We start from the raw sequence: 13,955 nt of genomic DNA on the forward strand, positions 1-13,955 counted from the left end.
CGGGCCGGGCCCGGGTCGGGGCCGCGCGGGGGGCGCCGAGCGGGGACCCCCGCGCCCCCATGGACCCCGACGTGGACTACGAGCGCCCCAACGTCGAGACCATCAAGTGCGTCGTGGTGGGCGACAACGCGGTGGGCAAGACGCGGCTGATCTGCGCCCGCGCCTGCAACGCCACGCTGAGCCAGTACCGGCTGCTGGCCACGCACGTGCCCACCGTGTGGGCCATCGACCAGTACCGCGTCTGCCAGGAGGTGAGGGCGGGGGGCACCGCCGGGCACCGCCGGGCATCGGGAGGGCGACAGCGGGAGGGGGGCTACCGGGGGACGCCGGGCACGGGGGGCACCAGGGCGGGGGAGGCACCGGGGGCCACCGGGCACCGGGAGGGACACCGAGGGGGGAACCGGGAGGGGACACCGGGAGTATAGCGGGGTGGTGCTGGGTTTACCGGGCAGGGCGGTCGGTGATGGTGCCGTTCCCGGTGCCGGTCCCGGTGCCGGCAGGTGCTGGAGCGCTCCCGGGATGTGGTGGACGAGGTCAGCGTCTCCCTGCGCCTCTGGGACACCTTCGGGGACCATCATAAGGATCGGCGCTTCGCCTACGGCAGGTGGGACCCCGACCTGCCACCGGCACCCCGAACCCCCCAGCGGCACCCCGACCCCTCCAGCCCTGCCCACCCAGCGCACACAGAGCCAAAGGAGCCCCTTGGGCTCCTGCCAGCGCCCAGAGAGCAGCTCCGGCACCCCAAACCCTCCGAGGGGCGGTGGGACTGCCCCGCCCCCGGCCGGGGATGGCTTTGGGGGTACCCTGACCCCAACACTGCATCCCCCAAGCCCCTGCCCCGAGCAGAGATCCCGGGGGCTCGCGGCCCCCCCGGCGCTGTGGGTGGGGGGGCGTCTCTGAGGGGTTGTTGGAGTGTGGAACCCTTCCCTGGGCGCCTGGCCGCAGGAGGGGCCCCCCCCGGTTCCCCCCCCGGTTCCCTCGGCTGTAAACAGCCTTCCCCGTGGCCGCCGGCACGTCCGGGCTCTTATCGCCGCCGCCCCGCGCCAGCCCCGCGGCACCGCTAATCAACCCGCGGCACGGCGGGGGCGCGGGGCCGGGGGGGCGGGGGGGGGCCGGTGGCGGCTATCTTGGTCCGGGACACGGGCCCGGCTCCAGCGGCACCTCCCGGTCACGTCCCGGTCGAGCACGGACTAAAAACAACCCGGGCCTGGGGCCACGCGGCTGCTGCGGGGACCTGGGGGTGCTGGCACTCTCCCCGTGTCCCCTGGCACCTGCCCGGTGTCCCCTGGCACCCCCGTGTCCCCTGGCAACCCCTCGTGTCCCCTGGCAAGCCCCCATGCGCCCTGGCACCTTGCACCCCTCGAGCCAGGGCCAGGAGGACGGTGACAGCCCCACCGTGGGCACAGGGACAGGGCTGGGGGTGGCTGGCAGGGTCTGTCCCTGGTACTGGGGGCTGGCACCCACCCGGCCAGCCCCTGTGGGACCCCCCCGTGGATGCTCGGGGGCCAGGCCCCCCCGGTGCTGACCCAAGCCAGGGCAGCCCATGGCTTGGCTGATGGGGTGACCCGGAGCCAGGTCCCATCGGGTCCCTCTTTGGCCTCACTGCCCCTGCCATGGGGCCCTGGGGGCTGTGGGGCTCCTCGGGGAGATCATGGGGCCTCTGGGCTCTGTGGGGCTCCTAGGGTGTCCTGGGACCCCCTGGAGACCATGGGGCTCCCCTGGCCATGGGACTCTTGGGGGTCTGTGGGACTCTTGGGGGTCTGGGGGTGCCCTGGGGGTCTGTGGGGTTTCTGAGGGTCTGTGAGACCACCACAGTCAAGGGGCTCTCAGTGAGTCATGGGACTCCTGAAGGCTGGGGGCAGTGTCCCAGGATGGTGCCCCCTGAGCAGGGGGTGTTTGGAGCCGCAGGGTGACAGTGCCTGTGGCCGTGGGGTGACGCTGGGGTGGCACCGGGGCAGCGCTGCCCTCCCGTCCTGCTCGTGCCCCCAGGTCGGACGTGGTCGTGCTCTGCTTCTCGTTGGCGAACCCCAACTCGCTGCGGCACGTGAAGACCATGTGGTACCCCGAGATCAAGCACTTCTGCCCCCGCACGCCCATCGTGCTGGTGGGCTGCCAGCTGGACCTGCGCTACGCCGACCTGGACGCCGTCAACCGCGCGCGCCGGCCGCTGGCCAAGTGAGCCCCCGGGCCACCCACCTGGGGCACCCCCAGTGCTGGGACCACCCCAGCCCCACGGGGACGGGGACAGGGACCCCCCAGTGTACCATCCTGGGGACCCCAGCCGGTGCCATGGGAATGGGGACCCCTCCCTCTGCCACCCAGGGGACCCCCCGTTTTGCCACTACCAGGTCAGGGTGTGTCCCTGCCCGTGCCTGCGTCCCCCCGACTCCCCTGGGAGGGGGCCCCTGACAGCACCTGTGGGGTAGAGCCCCTGTCCACCCCAGCACTCCTTGGTTGGGGTGTCCCCCCGGAGCCCCCAGCACCCCCTGGGATGCCTGGGGAGCCGCTCCTCAGCCCCCCCAGCCCCTGCCCTGTCCGTGCCCCCACAGGCCCATCAAGCCCTCGGACATCCTGCCGCCGGAGCGGGGGCACGAGGTGGCTCAGGAGCTGGGGGTGCCGTACTACGAGACCAGCGTGGTGGCGCAGTTCGGGGTGAAGGACGTGTTTGACAATGCCATCCGCGCCGCGCTTGTGTCCCGCCGCCACCTGCAGTTCTGGAAGTCCCACCTGCGCAAGATGCAGCGCCCGCTGCTGCAGGCGCCCTTCCTGCCCCCCAAGCCCCCCCCGCCCCTCATCCAGGTGCCCGACGCGCCCCCCGGGCTGGGGGGTGGCCCGGCCGCGCTGTTCCGGGCCCCGCTCTGCGCCGACGTCGTGTTCCAGCTGCAGGGCGGGCACCGCGTCTTCGCCCACCGCGTGTTCCTGGCCACCGCCTGCTCCCGCTTCTACGACCTGTTCACGCTCGAGGGGACCCCCGGCGAGGGGGACGGGGGCACCCGCGACCTGTCGGGGTGGGGCCGGGGGTTCCTGAGCCTGCGCTGGGAGGAGGTGCCGGAGCCGGCGGCGGGGCGGGAGCGGCGCATGGCGGTGGTGGCCATGGACTCGGCCGTGCGGCCGGAGCCGCTGCGCGCCGTGCTGGAGTACCTGTACACCGGGCGGCTGGAGCGGCCCCACGCCGACCTGCGCCAGGTGGGCGCCGTGGCCGAGCTGCTCGAGGTGTTCGACCTGCGCATGATGGTGGCCAACGAGCTCAACCAGGAGAGCTTCATGAACCAGGAGATCACCAAGGCCTTCCACGTGCGCCGCGCCAACCGCGTCAAGGAGTGCCTGGCCAAGGGCGTCTTCGCGGGTACGGGGGCCCTGGGGGGGCTGTGGGGACAGGGGGGTCACCCAGCTCCGTCCCCTCCGGCCGGTGTGTCCCTCCTGTGATGTCGGCTTGGACACAGGGCTCCAGTCACCCTGATCCCCTCCCACCACTGAGGCCGTTGGGGTCTGGGGTCCCGGAGCCCTTGTCACAGTCGGTCATGGTGGGTGGGGCTGCCGGGAGTCCGGTGCTGACAGTTCTGGGCAGGGGTGACCAAGAGGTGATTGTCCCATAGTGGGGGGCTCTGGTGGCCAAGGGGGGCCTCTCCCTGGGCTGGGGTGGGCAAGGGGTGTCCAAGGGGTGGGTGGTTGTCCCCGGTCTATGGTGTCCGAGGGGTGTCTGTCCCCCCGAGCTGTCCCCTGTCCCCCCTGAGCTGTCCCCTGTCCCCAGACGTGGTGTTCCGTGTGGATGACGGGCTGGTGCCGGCGCACAAGCCGCTGCTCATCGCTGGCTGCGACTGGATGAGGGCCATGTTCCGGGGGGGCTTCCGTGAGAGCTACGCCCAAGAGGTAGGGGCTGGGGGGACTGGGGGGACCCACTGGCTCTACCACGGGGCTGCTGGAAGGGGGGCATCTTTGGGTGGGGTCTGGGGGCTGCTTGGACCCCCCTCCGAGCCCTGACACAGCTGGGTCCTGCTTCCCTTCCGCTGGGGAGAAAGTGGGGGGCTCTGCTGGGTCAGGGAGTTCTGTGCTGGGCCTGGGGGGATTATTCCAGGGCTGGGGGGCTCTGCTGGATCGGGGGGGGCTGTGCCAGGGCTGGGGGGGCTATGTTGGGGCTGGAGGAGCTGTTCTGGGTGAGGGGGATGGTATCAGGGCTGGAGGCCTGTGCCAGACAGGGGACTCTGTGCCAAAGTTGTGGGATGGTTGTGCTGGGTCAGGAGGGGCTGTGCCGGGGCTGAGGGGGCTGTGCTGGGTCAGGAGGGGCTGTACCAGAGTTGTGGAGGGGCTGTGCCGGGGCTGAGGGAGCTGTGCCAGGTCGGGCACTGCCAGGAGGGTCCCTCCTTGCCCCGGCCCCCCTGGGGGTGGCTCCAGCCCTGCCAAACCCGTCCCTGGTGCCGCAGGTATCCCTGCCCGGCACCAACTGCGCCTGCCTCCGCGCCGTGCTCGACTTCCTCTACACGGGGGTCTTCACCCCCACGCCCGACCTGGACGCCATGGAGCTGCTCATCCTCACGGACCGGCTGTGCCTGCCGCGGCTGCAGGCGCTCACCGGTGAGACCCCCCCGCCCCCGGCCCCGCCGTGTCCCCTGACGTCACCCGCCAATACACTGCCGGTGCCGCGGGGTCGGATCGATCGTCCCTCTGTGTCATTCCCCGGCCTTGCGCAATCCCGGGGGGGCCTGGCTCACCCCGGGGGGCACGTCCCCGGTGAGTGACCCCCCTGACTCGCTGCCCCCCAGAGCAATACGCCGTGGACGAGCTGCTCCGAGCCTTCATGCAGCGCGTGGAGATCGACGAGCAGGTCATCATCTACCTGGAGATGACGCAGGTACGGGGGGCTGGGGGGCACGGAGACCCCCAGGGGCAGCACAGAGACCCCCGAGGGGGTGCAGGCAGTGGGGTGACTCTCCCTGTGCCCCCCCCAGTTCCACAATGCCCACCAGCTGGCCGCGTGGTGCCTGCACTACATCTGCACCAACTACAACCGCGTGTGCCGCCGCTTCCCCCGCGAGATGAAGTTCATGTCCCCAGGTACGGGGGGCACTTGGGGCACGGGGGGACTCAGGGGGCGTCCCTGCCGTGCCCTAACCCCCGGGCTGCCCCCACAGAGAACCAGGCGCACTTCGAGCGGCACCGCTGGCCCCCGGTGTGGTACCTGAAGGAGGAGGATCTGTACCTGCGCTCCAAGAAGGAGCGGGAGCGCGAGGAGCAGCTCCAGCGCAAGCAGCACCCCCGCAGCAAGTGGTGCTTCTGGCGGCCCTCGCCCCCCGTGTCCTGAGCTGGGGACGAGGGGCTGGGACCCCCGCGTGGGGCTGGGGGGCTTGGCTGGACTGGGAGCCCCTGTGTGGGGCTGGGGGGCTCGGCCGGGCTGGGGGTCCCTGTGTTGGGCCGAAGGGCTCGAGGCTGGGACCCCCACATGGAGCTGGGGGCTTGGATGGGCTGGGGGTCCCTGGGCTGAGCTGAGGGGCTTGAGGCTGGGACCCTCACACTGGGCAGGGGAGCTCAGCTGGGCTGGGGGTCCCTGTTCTAAGTGAGGGGCTTGGGGCTGTGGCTCCCATGCTGGGCTGGGGGGCTTGGTTGGGCTGGGGCTCCAACGCTGGGCTGGGGGTCCCTGTGCTGGGCTGGGGCTCCCATGCTGAGCTGGGGGTCCCTGTGCTGGGCTGTGCGGCTCAGGCTCGGGACCCCCACGCTGGAATGGGGGGCTCAGCCCCGGGGACTGCACAGAACTGAAGGGCTGGGCCCTATGACCCCCACCCTGGGCTGGGGGGCTCGGCCAGCCCGCCCCAAGGGCCTGTTTACCTGCCCCACCCCTGGCTGTTTACAGGCTCTGCTGGGGCACAGCCCCCTGCCCACCGTGCCTTCCCCCGGGGGGCCATGCTGAGCCCCCCGGCAGGGCCCCCACCCCGGCCAACGCTGGTGCTACCTCTGACCGAGCAGTATTTGGGGCTGGGGGTGGGCAGGGAGCGGGGGCTCTGCCGCCCCCCCGTCTTTCTTGAGGGCTTCTCCCCCCGCAGGGCTCTCTGGTGCTGTATTTTCTCCCCCCCAGGGGGCGGGGGGGCCAAGCTGTGAGCAGGGGGGGGGGGTGGGCGTGGGGGGGGTCCCTGGGTGCTTGTGTGGCTGCGAGAGCCCCCGGCTCATCTCTGTGCCTTGGACGGGCCCCCGGGCTCTGGGCCCAGGGGGGACATTGTCCCTGTCCCTGGGCTGTGTCCCCCTGGAGTGGGGGTGGCACCGTCCAACCCCTCCGGGCTGAACTGCACAACCATTTTTACACTTTTTTACCCCAGGAGCACAGCGGCCCCTGGGCCTTCCAGGGCCCCCCCGGCCTGGAGTGGGCCCCCCCGGCCTGGAGTGGGCCCCCCTGGCCTGGAGTGGGCCCCCCTGGCCTGGAGTGGGCCCCCCCGCCTCAGCAGCAGCTGTTTTAACCTTTAATAAAGCTTTTTGTAACAGACCCTGACTCTGAGTGCCCCCCATCCTGCTCTGCCCCCCAAACCCCTTCCCACAGGAAGGAGCAACACTGGGGGGGCTTCATTGGGGTGTATTTATTGGGGTGGATATGAAGTACATGAGGGTTGGGAACAGGAATGGGGGGCCCTGACCCACACATGGGGGTGCAGCTCACGGGTTGGGGGAGACACAAGTGGGACACAGGGGTGGGGTCATTTACTGGGGGGGCAGATCCCTGTCCGTGGCTCGTCCCCCAGCGTGGCAGGAGTGGCTGGGGGGGCAGGCTGGGGGCTCCCCCCCGTCAGGGCCTGTCCCAGGCTGAGCCCCCCTTGTCTCTGTGTCCTCCCCACGGCCTCACAAGGCCCTGGGAGCAGAGCCTGGGGTCACGGCAGCTCCTGCGGGGGGGCCAGGGCAGGGCAGCCCCCCGGGGGGGTCAGGGGCAGCCGGGGGGACCTGAGGACGTCCCTGAGGTACTGCTGCAGCTGCTGCTGCAGTTTCCAGCCCCGGAGCACAGCTGGGGCCTCGCACATCTGGCCAGTGGCTGTGGGGCTGTGGGGTCCCACGGGGGTGTGGGTTCCCACGGGAGCTTGGGGTCCCATGAGGCTGTGGGGTCGTGGGGTCCTAGAAGAGGTTGGGGTCCCACAGGGCTGTGAGGTCCCACGGGGGTGCGGGGTCTCCCAGACTCCCCGTGTCCCCACTGTTCCCCCACTCCCTCCCATCCCGGTCCCCGTGTGACCGGAGTTCTCGGGGCGGGGCCGGCGGGAGCTGCCCCGTGGCTGGGCCGGGCTCAGGGCTGGGCCGGGCTCAGGGCTGGGCCGGGCTCAGGGCTCTCCTGGCCGGGGCAGAGCAGCAGGTAGCACAGGTTTCCCAGGATCCTCCCGTCTGGGCCGAGCCCGTTCCCAGCCACGCAGCCCTCCGGGAAGGGTGGGGGCCACGGGAGGATCCCAGGACCTGGAGGGGGGGCCATGGGAGTATCTCGGGGATCCCCTTGATGGGCTGGCTCCGGAGCAGCTCCGGCCCTCGGCAGGGCTTCGGGCACGGGGGGATCCGGCCCAGCTCCCCCCTCACATCCCCTCGGAGCTGGAGGGGGGTCTGTGCTCACCCCTCACCCTTGGTGCTGGATGGGCCCGACGTTCCCGACGTTCCCGGCGTTCCCGGCTCAGGCCGGGCCGTAGCAGAGGATCTCGCTCAGGTCGTAGCCGGTGACAGCGAAGGTGTCCCCGGCGGGGTCACAGAAGCGGGCGCCACAGACCTGCGTGTCCGTCACGCACTCGGCGTGGCAGTGCCGGATCTGTGCGGGAGCGGGGCCGGAGCAACGCCGGGACCGGGGCAGCCACGGCTCCCGGGGACACGGCCCAGGCCGCAAGGAGCAGATGTGGCTCCAAGGGCCACATCCCTGTCCCGGGCCCAGACTCACCTCGACGTCATCTGTGTCCGGGTCCCTGCTGAGCTTCCAGACGTGGACAAAGGAATCCTCTGCGCCCGACAGCAGCTGCGGGGGGAGCGGAGGGACCGTGGGGACACCGCGGAGGTGGCAGTGCCAGGGCCAGGGTGGGACACTGGGGTGGGATTCCAGGTGGGATTCCAGGGTGGGATGCCAGGGTGGGATGCCAGTGGGATTCCAGGTGTGAAGCCAGCTTGGCACGCAGGTGGGATGCCAGTGTGGGATGCCAGTGTGGGATGCTGGGGTGTGATGCCGGGTGTGATTCCGGGTGGGACGCCGGGTGGGATGCCCTGACCCCCCCGTACCTTTCCGGTGAGCGGTGCCAGGTCCAGGGCGTAGATCCAGCGGGCGTGGGCGCTCACCTGGGCACGGAGCTGCCCCGTCCCTGCCTCCCACAGCCGGATCTGCCCATTCCCGTAGCCCGCAGCCACGATCCCGTTCCACAGCGTCACCGACGAGCAGGTGCAGCTGGGGACAGGGGCTCGTGTCACCTCCTGCCTGGGGTCCCCCCAGTCACCCTCCCATGTGTCCGACACCCCACAGGACCCCCGGGGCTCACCCAGATCCCGGGATCTTTCCGAGCAGGGTGAACTCCTCCCCGGTGCTCCACAAGCAGAGGGTCCCAGAGTCATCAGCTGTCACCAGATCCCCAGCTGCCTCCTGTGAAAGAGGTGGCTCAGGATGGGCCCTGGCACTGCCCCTGGCTCCGGGGCTGCCCCACAGGCCCCGGAGGAGCTGACACAGCTCCCAAAGTGCTGACGGATCCGCCCGAGCGGGGCCGGGAGCGCCCGCAGCGGCTCCGTTGGGACACGTCCCTGTTTGCCCAAACAGCCACAGCAAGGGCGGATTTCGAGGAACAGTCAGGGTACCCCTCCCTCCAGGATGAGTCTCGGCTCCTCCCAGCCCCGGGAATCCCACACCCTGGCCCCAGGAGCCTCTGGAACCCATGGAGCAAAGTCCAGGGGGGCGTGTGAGGGGACGGTGACACAACAGCTCCATGTCCCTGTGGTGACACAACAGCTCTGGGAACTGGTTCTGGGGATGAATTCCTTGGGGATCCCAGTGCAGGAAAGTTCTGTGTGACTCATCAGGGAAAGTGCTGAGCAGTCTCGTGTGCAGGGAGGAGGCTGATGAGCATCTGCAGGGACCCAGCCCCGGCAGCTTCCAGTGCCTAACGGAGATCCAGGAGAGCTGGGAGGGACTTTGGACAAGGGATGGAGGGACAGGACAAGGGGGAATGGCTTCCCACTGGAAAAGGGGTGATTTGGTAGGACTTTGGGAAGAAATCCTTCCCTGTGAGAGTAGTGAGGCCCTGGCCCAGGTTACCCAGAGAAGCTGTGGCTGCCCCATCCCTGGATGTGTCCAAGGCCAGGTTGGACAGGGCTTGGAGCAACCTGGGCTGGTGGGAGGTGTCCCTGCCCATGGCAGGGGGTGGGATCGATGGGATTTAGGGCCCCCCCCCCCCCCCTTACCGGGGCCTGGCCCTGCTCGGCCGCGATGTCGGTGACGGGATCCCGGTGCTGCTCCAGGACCTCGCTCAGGGTCACGTTGGTGCCTTTGGGGGGGATGTCAAACACCAGCACAGCCCCGGAGGACGTCCCTGCGGGTCAGGGGGTCAGCAGGGCTCAGCCCTCCCGGGCTCCCTGCCCTGCCCACAGCCAGCCCAGCTCACCCACACAGATGAAGCGCTCCCCGGCCGCGGAGATGCCTCGGGCAAACACGGAATGTGCTGGAAGGGAAGGGTTTGTGTCACCCCTGGGGGACCCCAGGGCAGGGACTGAACCCTGTGCCAGGCACTGGGGGGTCACTCCCCAACCCTGGGGCAGGTTTGGGCACCTCACAAGACACTGAGGGGCTGGAGCGTGTCCAGGGAAGGAGCTGGGAAGGGGCTGGAGCAGCAGGAGCAGCTGAGGGAGCTGGGGGGGCTCAGCCTGGTGAGAAGGAGGCTCAGGGGGGACCTTCTGGCTCTGCAACTCCCTGACAGGAGGGGGGAGCCGGGGGGGGTCGGGCTCTGCTCCCAGGGAACAAGGGACAGGAGGAGAGGGAACGGCCTCCAGCTGTGCCAGGGGAGGGTCAGGTTGGATATTGGGAAAATTCCCCCTGGAAAGGGCTGTCCAGCCCTGGCACAGCTGCCCAGGGCGGGGGGATTTAACCCCCTGTGGATGTGGCACTTGGGGCATGGCCAGGCGTGTCCCTGGCCGTGCTGGGGGGCTCGGGGCACTCACCCGCCGGGTGCTCCGGGACGTCCAGCGCGTGCCAGAACACCAGGGTGGAGCCGTCGGCCTCGTACATCTGGGACAGGGGGGACAGGGTGGGACCCGGGGGGTGACAGCCCTGGGGGGGCAGCGGGACCTCCAGGGACCCCCCCGAGCCCCCCAGCCCTCACCTGGACACCGCGTTGGGACGTGAGGACCAGGAGCACCCGGGCTGGCAGCTCGCACCAGGCGGCCTGGGGGGACAGAGCGGGGTGGGAGGGAGGCAGGGGCAGGACCCCCACACCCTCCTCCTGGGGCAGGACTCCCACACCCTCCTGCTGGGACCCCCCAAAACCTTCCACCAGAGACAGGACCCCCCTCTGCTCTCCTGGGGCCCCCCCAGACCCCACTCCTGGGGGTGAGCCCGGCCATAGCCCCCCAGGGCCAGGTGTTATTTGGGGATCCCACGGGTGGGTACCTGTCAGCCTTGGGGACCCCCCCCAGTGTCCCACAACCCCCCCAAGGGGCTGCTTCCCTCTTCCCCTCCCCACAATTAGGGCACTGTGGGACCCTGGGACCCCCTCACTCTCCTCCCTGGCTCCGATGTCACCCGTAGTGCCAGGAGGGTGCCAGGCCCCCCCCAGGGCTACAAGGGCCCGGGCAGGGCCCCACCTGTGCCCCCTGCCCCTCACCTGTGTGAGCAGGGGGGTGCTGAGGGCCGAGCCCCCCCCCCGCGCCGGCAGCTGCCGGGGGGGCCCCTCGGGTCCCAGCAGGCTGAGGGTGGTGCCGTGCACGGCGCCGAAGGCCCGGGGGGGCCGCGCGGGGGGGCACAGCACGGTCAGGTTGTTGTACAGGGCGGAGCTGCTGTTCCGCAGGGCCAGGGCCCGCTCCCGGCGGTACCTGGGGGGCACAGAGAGCCGGGGCGTCACACCGGGCCGGGGGGGCCGAACTGATACAGGGGCACCGGGCGCAGATCCAGAGCGGTCACGGATAGATCCGGAGAGCCGGGGCAGCTCCAAGGGCTCCGAACAGCTCCAGGGGGCTCGGGGGCAGGGCCGGGGGGTTCGGGGGCAAATCCACCGCCCCTCCCCTCCCAGGGCCCTCCTGCCCCCCGGCCCAACGTTCTGTGCCAGGGACCCCAGAAATCCCCCCTGCCCAGCCCCCGGGCCGCCCCCAGTTCCCCCCAGCTCCCCCCGTCTCCCCCCCGCTCACCCGCTGCCCGCCGCCGCCATGGAGACGCGTCGCGGCGTGATGGCGCAAGGGAGGAGCGGCGCGCTGTGATGACGTCAGCGTTACCGTGGAGACCGGGACGCCAAGGAACGGGATGGCCGAGGTGGGACGGGGGGGGCACCGGGGCGGGGAAAGGGGCACAGGGGGGTGGGAGGAGCTGGGGCGTGTGTGGGTGTGGGGAGTTGGAGTGTACTGGGATCAGCTGGGATGTACTGGGATGAGCTGGGGGTCCGCGCTGGGGTGGGCTGTGCTGTACTGGTCTATACTGGGATGAGCTGGGGGCTGGGATGGGTTAGGGTGTACTGGTCTATACTGGGACGTACTGGGATGAGCTGGGGGTCCGCGCTGGGGTGGGCTGTGCTGTACTGGTCTACACTGGGGTGCGCTGGGTCAGTCCCACCCGGGATGCGGTGTCCCCGCTCGGCTGGGCAGGGGGAGCTGTGTGGGTCTCCTGTCCCCGCGCAGAAAAAGAGATCGTCAGCCCCCAAAGCGCGACGGGACAAGTCGCGCCCCCCCGCCCGGGCCTCCCCCCGGACTTCCACCCACTCTGACCACACGTCCTCGGCCGAGGGCGGGAGGGGGTCCCCGCCCGGGGAACCCCTGGACGTCGAGGACATCCTGGCCGAGCTCCTGGACCGGGTGATAGCCGAGAGCGTGCGGGCGGCGGTGGCGCGGCAGGTGAGAGACCCCCCTCCCCCGATTTGGGGGTCCTAGGGGTGTCTGGTGGGTCCGGGCGGGGGTCTCAGCGCTGTCTCTGCAGCGGGTGCCCTACACGGTGTCCCGGGCGCGGGACGCCATCCTGTGTGTCGTTGAGTGGCGGTTCCTGGCGCGGGACGAGGGGGACCCCGACCCCGACGAGGACCCGGACCCCGAGCGAGCCCGAGCCTGGAGCGAGGACGAGGAGCCCCAGCCCTGCACCCTGGACACCGGGGCGCAGGGCGTTGTCCCCGTCCGGCTGGTCCCTCCGTCCCTGGGAGAGGTGAGACGTGCCCCGACCACCCCGGAACCGCCCGGGGCCGCGGGACACCGGGTGTCACCCGCACCGGCCCCTCTTTGTCCCCCGGGCAGGTCCCGTCTCAGGAATCCCCCTTGACAGACGAGGCTTCCTCCGACCATCCTCTCCGGGCCCTCGACGCTGTCACCGTCCCGGCTGTCCGTCTGTCCCGGGGAGAGGTGAGACGTGCCCCGTCCCGCCCGGTGACCCCCCCCGCGCTGAGCCCCTGTAGCTCCGGGGCCACCCGGAGTGTCACCCGCCCCGGCTCACCCCACGGGGCACCCCGGCACCCCCACCCACACCGGCTCCCCTCTGCCCCCGGCAGGTCCCCGATGCGAAGTCACCGAGCCAGGACCCCCCCGCAGCCACCGGAGCTCCCCCCGCGGTTCCCGGCCGGGTCCCCGGCGCTGTTCCCACCCTGCCCGCGCCAGGGCCACCCCGCCCGAAGCCTCCCACCGCCCACCGGTCCCCCGACAGAGAATCCCGTCCCTCGCGGCCGCCGCGGCCCCGCCCGGCCCCGCTGGGCCCCCCCCGGCCCCCGGCCCCTCGCCCGGCCGAGCCCCCGGAGCCCCCGGCGCGGGGGGAACAGCGGGCATCCCGCGGGGCCGGGCCGGGCGACCAAGAGCCAGCACCGCCATCGTCCCCCCGCGCCAGCCTGGGCTCCCTCCAGCCGGGGAGACCCCCTCGCGGCTCGGAGGGGCCCGGCCCCGCCCCGGTGGTCGCCAGGCCGGGTCCCCGGCGCGGCTCCACGCGGGTCCGGCCGCAGGTGAAGGTGCTGGACGTGTTCACCGAGCCCGAGCGGCCGCGGCCCCGCGCTGCCCCCCGCGCCAGCCGGGCACCGGAGACGGGGGGCCGTCGGGGCCAGCCGCCCCCGCCGGGGCCCCCGCAGCCCCCACCGGGGCCCCCCAGCCCCGAGCCCCCGCCGTGTGACTCCTGGCTGAGCTCGGCGCTGCTGGCGCCCGGGGTCACCGTGCGCTGGGCCGGCGGCGAGCGGCGCGGGCCGGGCACGGCGGGGCACGGCGAGGACGAGGAGGAGGAGGAGGAGGGCGAGGTGAGCGAGGCCGAGCGGGAGCTGAGGCCCATCCTCTCCGTCCCGGCGTTCCGGCTCGCGTCGGACGGCGAGCGCTGAGGGCAGCGCCTGGAAAACCCGCTGGGAATGCGGCTGCGTCGGGCGCTGCCCCTCTTGGGATTGTCCCAGCTCCGGGGGGACCCCCGGCCCTCGGGGGGTCCTCGGCACCCCGTGTCCTACCTCCAGTCGCGCCGGGGCCGGCACCGGGACCGGAGCTCGGGGCCCTTTGCCAGAGCTGCTGAAGAGAACAGGAATAAAATCAAATCAGAGGGGTTTTCCGTCGCCGGGCTCCCGTCGCTGCCCGGCACCGGGAACGGGGCCCGGGCGGTCCCACCGGAGCGGGGCCGGGAACTCCGGCCGCAGCAGCCGCGGTGCCACCACCCCCCGAACCCACCCGCGGCGCGTCCCCGCAGCCCACCTGCCCCCAGAGGAGAAACCAGGGGGATGGAACGGGGTGACACGGGTGGTTTCACCCCATGAGCAAGCCGTGGGCCTCGCCCTGTCCCCGGCCTGCCCGTCCTGGAGGACCCGGACCCCGGGTCGGGGCTGCTCCGGGCA

The 13,955-nt window shown here is 71.6% G+C and overlaps 3 protein-coding genes across 4 annotated transcripts; 2 read left to right on the forward strand and 1 right to left on the reverse strand.

The window, feature by feature from the left end:
- Positions 1 to 5,596, forward strand: LOC116785973 (rho-related BTB domain-containing protein 2-like). Its single transcript, XM_032686216.1, has 9 exons — positions 1 to 251; positions 501 to 604; positions 1,990 to 2,175; positions 2,550 to 3,346; positions 3,752 to 3,870; positions 4,422 to 4,572; positions 4,761 to 4,849; positions 4,947 to 5,052; positions 5,130 to 5,596. Exons 1-9 carry the CDS (start codon positions 60 to 62, stop codon positions 5,297 to 5,299), a joined length of 1,914 nt encoding a protein of 637 aa, XP_032542107.1. The 5' UTR covers positions 1 to 59; the 3' UTR covers positions 5,300 to 5,596.
- Positions 5,597 to 6,545: 949 nt separating this feature from the next.
- On the reverse strand, positions 6,546 to 11,347 carry WDR54 (WD repeat domain 54). 2 transcript variants are annotated; one of them, XR_004356781.1, is made up of 11 exons: positions 11,317 to 11,347; positions 10,797 to 11,004; positions 10,296 to 10,358; positions 10,135 to 10,201; positions 9,582 to 9,638; positions 9,382 to 9,509; positions 8,469 to 8,569; positions 8,215 to 8,377; positions 7,883 to 7,957; positions 7,568 to 7,756; positions 6,546 to 7,416 (listed from the first exon to the last, which is right to left on the reverse strand). XR_004356781.1 is itself a non-coding variant. In XM_032686228.1 (10 exons), the coding sequence occupies exons 1-10, from the start codon at positions 11,334 to 11,336 to the stop codon at positions 7,625 to 7,627; spliced, it is 1,014 nt and encodes a 337-aa protein (XP_032542119.1). In that variant the 5' UTR covers positions 11,337 to 11,347; the 3' UTR covers positions 6,546 to 7,624. The 2 variants fall into 2 exon arrangements, 1 of the variants encoding a protein (XP_032542119.1); XM_032686228.1 differs by having other exon boundaries at positions 6,546 to 7,756.
- Positions 11,348 to 11,381: 34 nt separating this feature from the next.
- Positions 11,382 to 13,457, forward strand: C4H2orf81 (chromosome 4 C2orf81 homolog). The gene is made up of 5 exons (XM_032685437.1): positions 11,382 to 11,437; positions 11,800 to 12,012; positions 12,095 to 12,313; positions 12,403 to 12,507; positions 12,654 to 13,457. The coding sequence occupies exons 1-5, from the start codon at positions 11,429 to 11,431 to the stop codon at positions 13,455 to 13,457; spliced, it is 1,350 nt and encodes a 449-aa protein (XP_032541328.1). The 5' UTR covers positions 11,382 to 11,428.
- The last annotated feature ends 498 nt before the right edge of the window (positions 13,458 to 13,955 follow it).

Source organism: Chiroxiphia lanceolata, chromosome 4, assembly GCF_009829145.1.
Source record: "Chiroxiphia lanceolata isolate bChiLan1 chromosome 4, bChiLan1.pri, whole genome shotgun sequence".
Lineage (NCBI taxonomy): Eukaryota > Metazoa > Chordata > Aves > Passeriformes > Pipridae > Chiroxiphia > Chiroxiphia lanceolata.

Excerpts from the sequence above, each read along its gene's own strand:
- LOC116785973 (XM_032686216.1), top strand. The coding sequence starts at position 60 with ATGGACCCCGACGTGGACTACGAGCGCCCCAACGTCGAGACCATCAAG. Across the intron at positions 252-500 it reads AGTACCGCGTCTGCCAGGAG|GTGCTGGAGCGCTCCCGGGA; the intron begins GTGAGGGCGGGG and ends CGGTGCCGGCAG. Across the intron at positions 605-1,989 it reads CGGCGCTTCGCCTACGGCAG|GTCGGACGTGGTCGTGCTCT; the intron begins GTGGGACCCCGA and ends TCGTGCCCCCAG.
- WDR54 (XM_032686228.1), bottom strand. The coding sequence starts at position 11,336 with ATGGCGGCGGCGGGCAGCGG. Across the intron at positions 10,359-10,796 it reads GCACCCCCCTGCTCACACAG|GCCGCCTGGTGCGAGCTGCC; the intron begins GTGAGGGGCAGG and ends CTGTCCCCCCAG. Across the intron at positions 8,570-9,381 it reads CCGAGCAGGGCCAGGCCCCG|GAGGCAGCTGGGGATCTGGT; the intron begins GTAAGGGGGGGG and ends CCTCTTTCACAG.
- C4H2orf81 (XM_032685437.1), top strand. Across the intron at positions 12,314-12,402 it reads TCCCTCCGTCCCTGGGAGAG|GTCCCGTCTCAGGAATCCCC; the intron begins GTGAGACGTGCC and ends TCCCCCGGGCAG. Across the intron at positions 12,508-12,653 it reads TCCGTCTGTCCCGGGGAGAG|GTCCCCGATGCGAAGTCACC; the intron begins GTGAGACGTGCC and ends TGCCCCCGGCAG.